The sequence below is a fragment of the Zalophus californianus genome, chromosome X (genome assembly GCF_009762305.2).
Source record: "Zalophus californianus isolate mZalCal1 chromosome X, mZalCal1.pri.v2, whole genome shotgun sequence".
NCBI classification, from domain to species: domain Eukaryota; kingdom Metazoa; phylum Chordata; class Mammalia; order Carnivora; family Otariidae; genus Zalophus; species Zalophus californianus.
This window is the reverse complement of record NC_045612.1, coordinates 121,549,464-121,563,747: the sequence shown is the minus strand read 5'-3', so window position 1 is coordinate 121,563,747 and position 14,284 is coordinate 121,549,464. Positions and strand designations below refer to the sequence as shown.

At 44.7% G+C, this 14,284-nt stretch overlaps 1 protein-coding gene across 7 annotated transcripts in view; it reads right to left on the bottom strand.

The window, feature by feature from the left end:
• ARHGAP6 (Rho GTPase activating protein 6) overlaps window positions 1-14,284 on the bottom strand; it is a 474,697-nt gene that overhangs the window by 31,267 nt on the left and 429,146 nt on the right. For all 7 annotated transcript variants that reach the window (XM_027609075.2, XM_027609078.2, XM_027609081.2 and 4 more), the window contains exons 6-9: window positions 12,068-12,123; window positions 9,296-9,446; window positions 8,101-8,249; window positions 764-943 (exon numbers count right to left, since the gene is read on the bottom strand). In XM_027609075.2, coding sequence (XP_027464876.1) covers window positions 764-943; window positions 8,101-8,249; window positions 9,296-9,446; window positions 12,068-12,123 — 536 coding nt within the window. The remainder of the gene's footprint in view (window positions 1-763; window positions 944-8,100; window positions 8,250-9,295; window positions 9,447-12,067; window positions 12,124-14,284) is intronic.

The following is a 14,284-nucleotide window of genomic DNA, read 5'->3' as shown; positions in this document are numbered from 1 at the left end:
AAGAGACTTGGCATCTGTTCTGATGTTTCAAGGGAAGTTGGAGCAAGCAGTGCAGTTTTTTGAAAGAAAACAGGAACTGGCAATTCAATACAAATAAAAAAAATAATTTATTGAGTGCCTGCCGGATGGAGGGCCTTCCAAAAGCGTACAGAGGATATAGGGAGAAGATAACAAGGGCACAGCCCGTGTTTCAGATGCATTTATAAACTACGAAGGGAAATAGTCATAAATGACCGTAACACAATGTTGAGTAAGACAAACGTCAATAAGAACAGTGCTGGGGTTCGAGGGACAGAGAAGTGACATGAGAAGGACACGGGAGAGAGAGGGGAAGCTTCAGCTTCATGGAAGAGGTAAGAGTTAAGACTGACCTTGGAGGAGGTGCCATCCCGATGGGGGTGGTTATGAACTGCACGAATTCAGGAGGGCCGCATACAACTCCCCAAAGAAGGGTGTTACCAATATTTTGAGCAAGGACCTCACTATCTGAATAATGAAATGACTCCAAAATGTGACCGTGGTTTAGGGGACAACAAAATGCAATTTACAACTGGGATATGTTTGTTTAAACATGGGATCACAAACTTCCAGCGACATCAGCGCTCTGGACGTGTCTGGTTCTATTGAAACAGCCCGGCTTGCAATGAATTCGGGCAATGATCGGCGCCGCGGACCAGAGATGGTGTGTGGGAGCTTCCGTATGCAGCCCCAGAGCGTCACGAGGCAGCTTACTAAGGTGTCCTGCCTAAGAAGAGCCACTTACCATGAACAGGGCTTCATAATTTTCAATCATTTTCTGCACCACAGCAATGATGGCCGTGCTCTCCTCAGCCCGGGCTGAGCTCTGGACGGAGAATTCTTTGTCTGACGATTTCTGCTTGTGCAGCAGGTTGGGTCCAAATATGGTGGCCAAGTTTAGAGAGGTCATTTTGTTCCCAGTGACCTGTAAGAGCAGACAACACAAGGATTGGGGTTATTTCTGCTTTTCAAACTGCTGGGTGGATCAATAATCAAAGGGACCTTTTTCAAGCGCCTGGGTGGCTCAGTTGGTTGAGCAACTGCCTTCGGCTCAGGTCATGATCCCGGAGTCCCAGGATCGGGTCCCGCGTCGGGCTCCCTGCTCGGCGGGGAGCCTGCTTCTCACTCTGGCCCTCCCCCCTCTCATGTACTCTCTCTCATTCTCGCTTTCTCAAATAAATAAATAAATCTTGGGCGCCTGGGTGGCTCAGTTGGTTAAGCGACTGCCTTCGGCTCAGGTCATGATCCTGGAGTCCCGGGATCGAATCCCGCATCGGGCTCCCTGCTCAGCGGGGAGTCTGCTTCTCCCTCGGACCCTCCCCCCTCTCATGCTCTCTCTCTATCTCATTCTCTCTCTCAAATAAATAAATAAAATCTTAAAAAAAATTAAAAAAAAATAAATCTTTAAAAACAAACCAAAAAAAAAAAAAACAAAAACAAAAACAAAGGGACCTTTTCCCTTTGTTTTTTTTTCCCCCCCTGCAAGGACAATATCACCTCTGGCGGAATCTGTGAGGAGCACTGTCATTTTCCTTTTGCTTCATATCTTGGATTGACTCTCATAGCTTAGCGGTCATTTTGATAGCATATTAAGTAAAATTTTACATCTCCAAGTTATTCATTGTGAAACTGGTACTATATAAAATGTCTACCCTGTCTGCTTTTAAAAAATACTGATGTCCATCCATCCATCCATTCATCCATCCAACCAACCACTCGTCCATCCATCCCAGCCAGCCAGCCAGCCCTCCATCTATCCATAAATTTATCAATCCATCGTCCCTATATTAAATCACCCATTCAGGGCCTACCACAGGCTGCACCATTTTCGTGGATTCAAAATATTTAAAATTTTTCCAACAGTGACCACAGTACAGTCCTTATTTTATTTTATTTTTTTTAAAGATTTTATTTATTTATTTGAGAGAGAGAATGAGAGAGAGAGAGAGTACATGAGCGGGCGGAAGGTCAGAGGGAGAAGCAGACTCCCCGCTGAGCAGGGAGCCCGATGCGGGACTCGATCTTGGGACTCCAGGATCATGACCTGAGCCGAAGGCAGTCGCTTAACCAACTGAGCCACCCAGGCGCCCCATACAGTCCTTATTTTAAAGAGTTCACTTTCTAGGGGGGAAATAAACATATCAATTACAAGGAGTGAGTACGAAGTAGGAAGCTATCAACTCTGGAGGCCTCAGGGACACTTCAAAGATGTGGCGACATTTGCACAAAACCATGAAGGAAGAACAGTGTTTGTTAGGCTGAAAAGCAGAGGAGCTGAGGCAAGGGATGATTTGACAGTGGGAAGAACACCCTATGCAAAAACAGAAACATGTAAAATACATCCAGGCACCGTGTGGCAGAGGGTTCTGCAGGAAAGGCGGGCAAGGGCCATTGCCATGTGTCCCCTGTGGGCAAAACTGCCCCTCGTTGAGAACCACTGGGCTAGGCAAATTTTTCTTTCTCCTGTCGGTATTAGTTGAAACTCTAGGAACACAGGGATACGTATGGGGACTGTGGCTGCTTGGTGGGGCTCCTTGGTCTGGGAAGATGTGCACAGCCTTTGAGAGGCACCTGGGTGCCCAGCACAGAATTCAAGAGTCCTGATTCACAGCCATGAGAAAGACTCCTGGTCCCACCCTTGTCCTGGGGAGCCCTGAGCTGGTAGCCACCCGGTCCCAGCATGGCACACGGAGGATGCTATTTTTAGAACATGAGCCTGTTTTCAGGCCTCCTGCCAAGTGAAATGCTTTCACATGGTAAACACTGAGCATTTTCACGGAAGGACCCTTTATATGTATGACTGTTTATTTTTTTTTCCTTCGTTTTACTTAATTGACATAAAACTTGACATTTTTTTCATTTGATTTTTCCTTTCTCTTCCTGGAAATTTACGGCTGAGGATAAGATCAACTATGTGTCATTTTCAAATGCATCCCTTTGGAACTCAGGCATTTGGAGTGCTTCCCCTTACCCCCTGAAAGTCAGATCAGGGTTTTCCCATTTTTTTTTTTTTTTAACATTAACAAATAGGAGATTTTGTTTTCTTTTAAAAGAATGTTTAGCACAAGGACAGCCCAGAACTCTGTTTCCGTTCCCTCCTTCGCCTGTTGCTATTCTGGGAGCGCGATGCAATCCGTCCGTAAAATGGCACATAGATTCCAGCTGCAGACCATCCTGCTGGGCTTCGTTAGCGCTTTTGTGTTATGTTGTGATTTGTTTTTGTTTTACTGCGTTTGAGACTGGAAAGGAGACTTGCTCGTGGCAGCCTCCACCCTGTGCTTCAGCACCTATGTCCACACGTGTCTAAGTAACAACACGTGCCCCTGGGGGCAGCTCATGAGTTCATTATTAGCCAGCCAATTAAAGGAACGAGTTTTATCTTCACCAAATAAGCATCCTAGATCCTCTGTATACCTAATAGGAATCGCTCACATTTATCACCAGTCTAGCATGTACAGTCACCGGACTAGGAACTGGCCCCACAGGCTGTTTCAGTTCTTTCACACTATAAGCTCATGAAGCAGCTGGGCTGTTGTCTTTTTTTTTTTTTTTTTTTTTTACAAAACAGGGAAGTGATGCCCAGAGCCTGGAGCCAGGAGCGGGGTGGAGCCGAGAAGCCCGCCTGCATCTTCCTCATGACCCTACACCTCCCACTGGTCACAGCACGGGGCAATGGGAAAGCTAAACTTTAAAGCAGGGCCGGGATCGGGGTGAGGAGAGCGAGGCACGGGTCCTGCTCCAGTTCCAAAGCCAACCCCCCCGCCCCCCACTTCCTGGAGGTATGTACCTCCTCAGAGATCAGTAATCCCGGCTTTATACTGGTGGCTCGTAATGTCTTTTTTTTTTAATTTTTTAAAATTTTATCATGTTACGTTAGTCACCATACAATACGTCGTTAGTTTTTGATGTAGTGATCCACGATTCATTGTTTTCGTATAACACCCAGTGCTCCATCTTTTCTGCCTCGTAGACTCTTTGAAGAACTGAAGGCCGGCTACGGACTCTCTCACCAAGCAAGTGCATATGCACGCCACATTTTCCATGCAATACCCGAGCGTTCTTGGACAACCTGAAAAACCATGGCTCAAGAGGTTTCAATTATGCTCCTGCAATATTCTTTCTAGAAGAAAGGACATCGTTCTTCCCTTTGGGAATTTCTCTTTTTCCCAAGGAGCAAAGCAAATAAAATGGAATAAAATAAAGCAAACACAGATAGCTAAACACCATACTTTAATAAAATATCCTTATTTTTTTCCCCAGAAAAGCACTGATTGACCAGCCAACACATTTTCTCATGCCCTTCTTTTCAAAATCGTTACAACCCCATTAGTTAATGATGCAGTAAACTGTAAGGGCCAATTAGAAAGGAAATACTACGCTCATTTCATAGAGGAGGAAGCTCAGACCTCCCCCCTCTGCCAACTCTGTTCTCTTCCCTCTTCCTCTATTTTATAGAAACAAGGTCATGCAGCAAGGTGCTGGTGGAGCGTGTGCAAGCCTCCAAGCTCCTTGATGCTCTGGCTCCACTTCCTCACGTTCCGAACCTTAACAACCACCCCGCAGAGACAGGACACATCTAACCCCGACCAACAAACAGGCGAGAGGAAAAGTTGAAAGCTGCCCAGTCTCTGGAGCACATCTGACAGCTGGATTTTGGCCTCACGACAGTGCACCCATCCTGTATCCTCTACGTGCTCGTGCCAAACCACCGCCAACAAAATATTCGGCAAACACCCTCTAGCTCCTCTCCCCCCACTCTGAACTTCGACCAGAGGGGCTTTCAGCTAACCCCCATCCCCGCACATAGCTTATGTGTTCCGTTCACTCAAGCCCTACACATCTGCTTGTGTGCGCTTTAAATTCAGTCTTCTCCGTGAAGCCACTCCTAACTTTTCTGGCCCGTGTTCACCACCTTTTCCCCGAAGCTCTGGGGTGACTCTGCACTGCCTCCCCGAAGTCTACACTTGCCTCGTGTCCTCACCTCCTCCACCTCCTAGAGGCCACAGCCCCCCAGGAACAGTCATTAGACCACTTCTGAACACCACTCAGATAGGAGCTCAGGATGTCCGTGATTCAAATGCCAAGGCCACTGTTCCATGGAGACTTTGACAATGTGAACTGCTGTTCTGCACATTGCTATTCATACAGAAGCTTCCCAACTCTCTCCCTCCCTGCCTCTAACCAGTCTACAACGTGGGTGACACTGCCTTAGTGGAATTCTTCCAAACATTCAGAGCTTAAAAGAGTGCAGCACCTACCCCCTTACAAAGGCATTCGGCACTCCGTGAACACAGCCTATTTCCCCTCGCACCTCCTCGGGGCCTTCCCACTCCATAGCCTTCACTCCAACCTCAGACGGCGGCGTGGGCGACCCGTCTGCCCGTGCCGTCTAACCATTTCACAGAAGCAACCCTCTCCCCTCTCCCCCCTGCTGCTTTAACGTTTGGTCACTAGTCCTTCATTTTGACTCAAGGTTTAGGCCGGGAGTGTCTAGAAACCCTCGCAAACTCTTGCTTCCCTGTACAACTTTGCCGTCCCCAGGATATTTTCATATTCCTTAGCGTAAACTAGTCTTCTCAACCACCGTGCAGTGCCAGGTGAAGAATCTGTATCCCCAAAGTTCAGATAAGGAAACTCAGGTTTAGGAAGGTGAATAGAGTTCTCCAAGAACACATGGTCAATTAGTTATAAAGCCATCAAGTGCTCTCAACCAGGGGTGACTCTGCCCCGCCTCCCACCCCTCACAGGGTACTCGGTAATGTCCAGAGATGCTTTTGGTTGTCACAACCGGGGCGCGGTGGGGAGTTGCTACCGGTATCAAGTGTTTAGTAAAGGCCCGGGATGCTGCTAAAGCATCCCAGAATGCACAGGGCAACCCCTACAATTACCTGGTCCCAAATATCAATGATATGGAGGCTGGAAAACCCTCAACTAGACTCCCCCATGGGGTTTTTTTCCTAATTCCTAGTTTAGATTTCTGCTCTCAGTAAGCTAGGCCGGTTTGGATTTGAGCCACAGCTGCGACTTTACTGGTCACTGGATGGCCCCGACCGAGGAGCCCCTCCCTCAACATATTCTCCTGCCGTCTTCTGGGATATTGTCCTGCTCACTCTGCAAATCTACAGTGCCTATGGGGTCCATCGCATCTCCCCCAGAGTTGTGAAATGCACAGATGTGCAACTTGCACAACTGTATGTGGAGCTCCCTGTGGGACACTGGGTGAGTTACTTAACCCCTCCAGGCCTCAGTTTCCACCTCTGAAACATGGGAGCAGCGATAGGTGCCTTGTGCAGTGGAGGACTGACTAATGTGTAAAGCCTCTGGCATGCAGCCAGCACGAGGTCGGAGAGAGACAGGTGACAGCAAGCGTGTCAGCAGGCCAAGCGGCATTTGCACCCATCCAGGAATATTGTCTTCGTCTCGGCATAGGTGATGGAGTCTCGTTCAGCATCTGGACTGAAAGAGTGTCTGAAAACGATTCTTTAAAAAGCAAGAGTGGCTCAGTTGGACATCCTGCTTTCCTCGATGCCTTCTCAGTCCCCTAAGAGCCGACTGCCTGCTCACATCTTACTTCAGAAGCATCTGAAAAGCAGTTGGCATGCCTAGGAACCCAGTCAGGGCTCTGCCTCTACCCAGTGATTAGGCAGATGATTCTACAGCTTGTGTTGTATCTGTAGCTGATAAAGGATGACACCCAGACGGGGAATACAACTACTTAACAATTATGAGAATTACAGCATATCCCTGGGAGAGCTGTGTCTGCTAAAATAAGGTGTCAGGGCCATATTATGAAGCCTGAAGCCAGCGAGGTTTCACTAATTATAACTACGATGGAGAGACATGGCTAACTCAGGAAAGTTCCATTCTCACACCAATAGCGAGGATGACGATGAGAAACGCAGAACTGCCTTTCTGGATTCAAGTGGAAAAACAAAAAAAGAAACACATGACCAGGAGTTTTAGGAAAGAAACTTGATAAATACAGAACTGAATCCACCATAGGGCTGAGCTCTGCTTAACAAGGATTCAAAAGAAAAGTTTCTGTGGTGAAGTAAGTTTGGAATGCCTTTGGCCTCTTTGTGTTTGACTTATAATGAGTGTTAGCCCAGGAAAGTGTCTGAGATCACCTGGGGAATCCAAGGTCAAGGAGAATGCATCTGCTTTCTGACTGCATCGTATCAAAAAGGGAAACAGAGCTCTTGTTAAGGAGAAGATTAAATAGGTTGCTTGTTAATTGGTCACCTAAAATTGAGGTCAGCATCTCCTTTGTCCAAGGGTGAAACCAAAAACCACCTTGAAGCATATGGGTGTGACCAAAGAGAACTGGAGCCCAGGACCTCAGATGGCCAGGGGGTGGGGTCACCCTAGGGCCCGAGTGGGGACCAAGTTCAACGAGAACATCCCAGGAGGGCCCATGGGACTGTGCAGAAGCTGTCCAGTAGCTGACACCCTGTGGCATCCAGATGCATGGCGATAGCAGATCAGACCTAGTTCCTTCTGGTTCCTTCTCCACCTGGTTTGGAAGCGGGACTGACTCTCCATGGCTTTAAGCCAGTCGATTTTGGGGGAGGGGTTTAAGGGGAGAAAGGACCTCTCAAAAGGAAGAGACTGGACTTCTAGCTGTAGGGCAGATGGGAGCTTGAGGGACAAACAGGAAGCATAACGAGGTGACATCACATTTGGGCTCCAAGTTAAGGAAGCAAATCAAATTAATGACAAGGACAGCAATCTCCCCCACCCCATTACTCCATTTTTTCATGACTGTACACCCCTCTGGAGCTCATTGCTCGTCTTCTGCACACAAATGGAAATTCAAGGTCTTGCGTAAAGCATCATCAGGGAAAATGGCAGCTTTGTTTAGAAGCATTCTGGAAACACAGGACGTTAATGGCCTATGTGCTCTTAGGAACTGTCCCTCCCGAGAAAGGCCTGTACTAATTCTCTTTTGACATCAATAGCTGGGTCAGGAAAGGGCAGGTGTCATTTCCTCCACGTGAAACAGCTCATCAAATTGACGGCCCACTCTTCTACAACCGCGAAAAAGGAGTCACAGCATCTAGGGCCGCGGGGGGCGCATCATACCTCTTGCCCATCCTTGCTGACGTTGTCACTGGCATGCCTGGCCACCATGGAGAGGAACTGTAGGAGGCGGTGGAGGGTGTCGCAGTTACAGGGAGGTAGAAGGTAGATGAGGAGCTGCAAGGTGCCCAGTTGTTCCTCTGGTTCCAGCACTAAGCAAGGCAAAAGGAGGCATTCTGAATTAAGTTAAAGAGGGAACTCCCACCATTCAGGTTCCTAGAATAGGCCCCTCTCCACCCCTTTCAGAAAGGGATTAGCCAGGCCAGTCACATTCCACTCCAACCATTCTCCCGTTGGCTTAGCAACTTAGCGCAAGGTTCTGTGACGGACGTAAAGATAAAAGTCGCCCTGGGGAAATGAAACATCTAGAGCAAGCATTATCATCCCGGGTAGAAAGGTAGCTTAATTTCCCTTACTTGTTTCTCCCTCCCTTCCCTGGCATTACTCAACATTTACTTTGCGGATTGCAGTCTTTCATTTTCCGTAAATATTTACTAACAATGACTAGGAGTTGGTGAACATTCTGAAAGTTGAGTTTATAGCAGATTTGAGGCCCTTTTCTGTTGAGCAATCCACAAGGAATTGACTTTTTGTTGGCAATAACCGAAGACACGGCACAATGACAGTGTCTTCACTCTCTTCCGTGATCCTGTTTTAACTGCGGAACTGGAGGAAGAAAAATATGGAGGCTGTCACAGCTCTGGCCTGTTGCTCCTCCCTTGTCCTCCTTTTCTCCTCCACGCCATCTGGGTGCACAGCCCTGGAGCAGCCATACTGAAGGCCCTGCCACTGGGCTACGTCACCCTGCTTTCCCTGGAACGTTGCCTGCCCCCTTTTCTCACTCTGGGCTCCTGTGGCTCCCTCCTTCCTCGTACCAGACGCGCAAACTCGTTTTGAGGCACAGACTCAATGTGAACTCTTGCTGTTCCTCCAAAGCATCAATTTATAGCACTTTCTTCTGGGCTGGGGTCATCTGAAAGCATCCCAAATTCTTCTTTGTTTTATGGCAACTTTCTCCTTGCTAATTCTCCCCAGGGTAAATCTCAGAAGATTCCCCAAATACCCCACTCATTAGAGACCGATAAATAAGAACAACAACAAAAAAGTTATTGGGAAACACATGCACAAAGTTTGTCGAGTGAGTCGGACATCCCAGTAAATCCCTGGACGCGTTCCTGCAAATGGCCGTGTTACGCACAGAGAGTATTGATGAAGGCTGTGTACAGCTCCCTGGTGAGAAGGGGGTCCGGCATGTCCCTGAGGAACTCCTTCAGCAAGGCAGCAACATCATGAACGCTGTGCTCTTCCTCCAGAGAGACATCGACCCCACGGTCAAATTCCTCACGTAACTGGAAAAATAATGGTTCAAGTGGAGGTCTTATGACAGCATACCTCAACGTTCAAGGCCCAGCAAACCAAGTGTGGGGACATGCAGTATCTGGTCTTAAGCTTATACAGACACCGGAAAGGAGAAGAAAACAACATTTTGCCGTGATCTACAGAGTCTATGCAACCCAGCCATGAATATATATATTATATATATATGTATATTAATATATATTTATATATATATATATACACATTATCAAATAAATGTATCTGTAGGTTTACTGTTAATGATGCAAGCAGAAGGGCTGGAGAATGACATCCAGAAGATTGGGAGGAAGAGCTGAGGGGTTAGGTCAAGGGTAAATGTGGGAGGGAGGAATTCATCTATCATCCAGCAGTTTTGCATGTCAGTGATCCTACCAGGTTGGAATTTTGACATTTTACAGAAATACTCAACAAGAAAGCAAGGTTTTTTGTGGCACATGATGAAATTAAAAACCCTGATAAGCCATTTGTGACTAAGGCTCGAAAGATGACAATTACTAAATAAAAGCTGTCTTAGATTTGTCAAAGTAGCCTTAGTAACAATTCCCAAAAGGATTCCCTGACTTAATCGTTATCCTGGGTTTGTCAGCATTTATGACAACACAAAAACACAATAGCAAGACGAAGGGAGTCATAACTCTACACTCGACTTCCATGACCGACAGCTCAACTTCTTTGTATTGTTTTCTAGTGTAGAAATAATTCCGTGAGTTCCTGAATCTCCTCTATGCAGTAAGCTTCTGTAAGAGTTTATCGGTTCAATTACTCATTCACCCATTCATTCAACTTCCTGCGAACCGGGCCTTGGTACAGGGTCTCAAAGTACACTAGGGAACGAAGAGGCAACGTCCCTATCCTCCCCCAGCTCTCAGGCTGGTGAGCAACTGGTAATCCCACAGACGATTAATTAGCTGTTAATATTGTGGCAACTGTTCTGAATAAAAAGTGTAGGGTGCTAAGAAGTGATGTTCGAGATAAAATGGTAAGTTAGGGCATATTTCACACTAGGAATCGAAGTCTCAATAACCACAAATCACATTTTGATTGGAAAATCCTTAAATAAATCTCTATGCAAAGGTTTTTTCCCTTTGGTGGATCCAGATATAACTGAGGGATAATTTCTGCCACTAGCCACCTCTCCACCTGATGAGAATGCCCATCACTGTCCCGAACTGCTCACTGATTCCAGGCAACTGTCATCAATGTATAGTAGACAGCCAGAACGGAAGTCTCCCACTTGGCACCACTCCCTCCTCTGATCATTCAAACACGCCACGTTTCTCTCCCGAGCACACACATGAGCAGAAAGAATGGACCGTGGAAAGAGGCTTAATCTCAGCTGTGGGATCTTGAGTTTAACATTGATCTTGAACTGAACCGGGAGTAAAATAAACTGTGTGATCTTTAATTAAGTTTCTTAATTTCTCTTAATTTCTCCAAGCCTCAAAAGAAGTGGGTGAAGGGGCTCCTCTCACAGCTGGTGGGTGGAATCAATAAGGTAGTGTTTTGAAAATATTCTGCTGCTCTGCTCAGGCGGGAGGGCCCCAAAATGTTATCATGCTATCTTCCTTCTTGCTAGCCCTGTGGCCAAATGTCAAATGTCCCGTAGTCTCTTAGGTGACTATTGAAAATAAAGGCAATCCACCAAATAAACAGAAAAAGGACTCCTTTGGGAAGCCCCTTTTATCTTGACAAAAAATAAGTATCAGGAGGCATTTATTTCAGTTAGTTTCAATACTATGAACAAATATTTCTTCAGCTTCATCAACTAAAAATTATTTTCATTTGGCTTCATTTTTGAGTTGCTGAGTTTCTTACTTCTTTCTGTTGGGACCAACAGAGGAAACATCACTTTTTTTTTAAATTAACATATAATGTATTATTTGTTTCAGGGGTACAGGTCTGTGATTCATCAGTCTTGAAACATCATGTTTTAATTTTCTTTTAGCCAACAAACGAATTCTTTTTTCAAAGGGAGGTTTGCCTTTTGTGAAGCCCTCATAAACACAAATACCTGCCCGCTCACAGGAACCTATTCCCAAAGGTCTAGCATCAAACTTCTGTTGTGAGAATGTTGCACAGTGCTGAAGGAAACCAAGGGGCAAGGTCCCCATGTGAATAATGAGTTGGGGGGGGGGCAGCAGTTTCACGGAAACGTAGTAAGAATGATTTCTTTTTGAGAAAGTAAAACTGTAAACATAGCACCTTATATGAAGGGAACGTTAATGGCATCATTTATATTGCATTTTAGTAAAAACAAGTGTTAGACAATTGTCTTCTATTTATTATCCCTTCCTGATTAGGTGCTCTCTGAATCTCCTGCTTTTAAAGTTTCAATAAGAGGTTTATAAATTAGTTTTGTTTGGCTGCACATGCCAAACATTTTGATTCCAAGGGTTTGATCCTAACTCCATCACAACCTTTCTGAGCTTCTCAGTTGTTGCCTTTGACCTCTTGTGAATCAATTAAACTGTAATTGGTGGGAGGATACAGAAGAGCTATTCCGGAATGAATGCGCAGAAGCTGCAACTTTGCCTGAGGTAATTCAAGTGAAAGTGAAGTGAAATGTACAATACAGTCTTCACTTTTAACTTACTTGTCTCACTCTCTTTTTTGAGCTTCCAACTCGGAATATCCCCACTGTCTGGAGGCCTGCAAAGAAGCAAACAAAATCAACAGTCCAGTTTCATGGCTCGAAACTGGAGGAAATCACCACGGACATAGAATGCCAGCAACATGCAGAACGGAGACAGCACAACAGTGTGCATGAATGCTTGCTTAGTTATCCCACATTACATTTTGCAGGTGCCTGAAGCTTAGGCCTATAAGCACCAGGGGCATGTCACATTAAACGTTTCTGATGAAAAACTTTTCATGTGATATTATGTATTCCACATCTTCTCCATATGAAAAAAGTAACATTTTCTTCATCATTCAGAATAATTATTTAAACATGCATTTTTTAAAAGATTTTATTTATTTATCTGACAGAGAGAGACCCAGCGAGAGAGGGAACACAAGCAGGGGGAGTGGGAGAGGGAGAAGCAGGCTTCCCGCCGAGCAGGGAGCCCGATGCGGGGCTCGATCCCAGGACCCTGGGACCACGACCTGAGCCGAAGGCAGACGCTTAATGACTGAGCCACCCAGGCGCCTTTAAACATGTATTTTATAGGAATTCTTAGCTCTTCATTGATGTTAAAAATAGATATTTATTGTTTCACTGATTATAATAAAAAAGTACTTATTAAAGAAAATCTATAAAATGCAGAAAAATGTAAAAGATAATATACTTTTTAAAATACATGATGTAGAAATAGCCACTCTTAATATTTTGTTTTATTTCTATCCAGTGTTTTCTCGGTGTATGTATGTGCGTATTTTTCTTTTTACATAGTTGAGCCAGAGTTTTCTTTGATTCAGGTTTGATTTCGGGGGGGGGCAAGAATACTTCCTAAGAAGTATTATGTATTTCCTTCAGGGGGCACAGAATGTCTGAATGACTCTCCTTTTCCTATGCAAGACATTAATCATTGCCACTGATGATCATCATCTACATTTATTTTTTCAATGGTGGCTCATTCTCTCTTCATTTGGGATAATCGGTTATGAGGGCGATGCTGATTTGGAGCCACCAATGGACATTTTGCAGCCACGTGAAGAGAGATGGCCTGAGAGTAAAGCCAGCAAACAGACTCATGTTCTCCGAGCATCATTTGAATCCTGGATCCAGCTGTGCCTGAATTTACATACAATACTGAGACTTCCAGTAGGTAAATAGGATTTTTTTTGGGGGGGGTGCTTTGCTTAATCTAATTTTATCTGGGTTCCTCTCTCGTGCCACTGAAAGAGTTCGGACTAGTACAGCATATAATCACATTGGAAAGAATTACAATCTTTATAACATTATTTCTTTTCATCCAGAACCAACGTAAACATCTTAATTTGTTTAAATCATGTTTTAGATCTCTTGGTAGAACTTTGCAGTTTTCTTTATAGAAGTTTCCTGCTGCTTCTTACAGATATTCTCGGTATGTTTTTGATATTAATATGAATGAATTATTTTACTGTTAGAGTATATAACTGATTATTGCTCTTATATAGGAAGTAGGTATCTTTTTGTATATTTATTTTATGGTCTTGCCACCTTATGTATTAAGTCCCTTTTTGGTTCGTTTTCCAGGGCTTTTTAGTTAGAAAAGATAGCATCTATAATTACAAACTCATTTATAAATATAAGTCCATAAATCTCATTTATCAGTTCTCTATCTTATAAATGGTATCCTGAACTTCCAGAATAATTTGAGAGAATCATGGTGAGAGGCTAATTATTGCTGATTTGCATAATCACATGTTGGTGCTTGCCCTTGGGTAGGATTTTGTTCTGCATCTATTTTTTGTAAACTTCTGTACCTTCCTGTTGCTGCTCTCAGTTTGTCTTCCTCACAAGTGAGGCCAACCCCTAGCCTAATCTATTGCTTCTACCTCCCTGGGAGCTTGTGAACAGGGTAATCGAGCTCTTTAGAATCATTCCAGAATTACACTTTTTCACCTGCAAAAGGAGCATAATGAGTATCTGCCTGAATAGTTATGCAATGATTCAATTAATTAAGGCACATAGAGTTCTTCGAATCATATCTGGCATCTACTATATAGAGAGAAACAGACCCTGATTGAACTGAATGAGTCTCCTTTGCACAACAGAGAAGACTGTAATGTAATATAATAGCAGGTGTTGGCAATTTTAATTTTGGCTGCATTTATTTTCTTAGTTTCTGATGGCTTTTGAAGAGTTGAATTTTCTACATAAATGAAA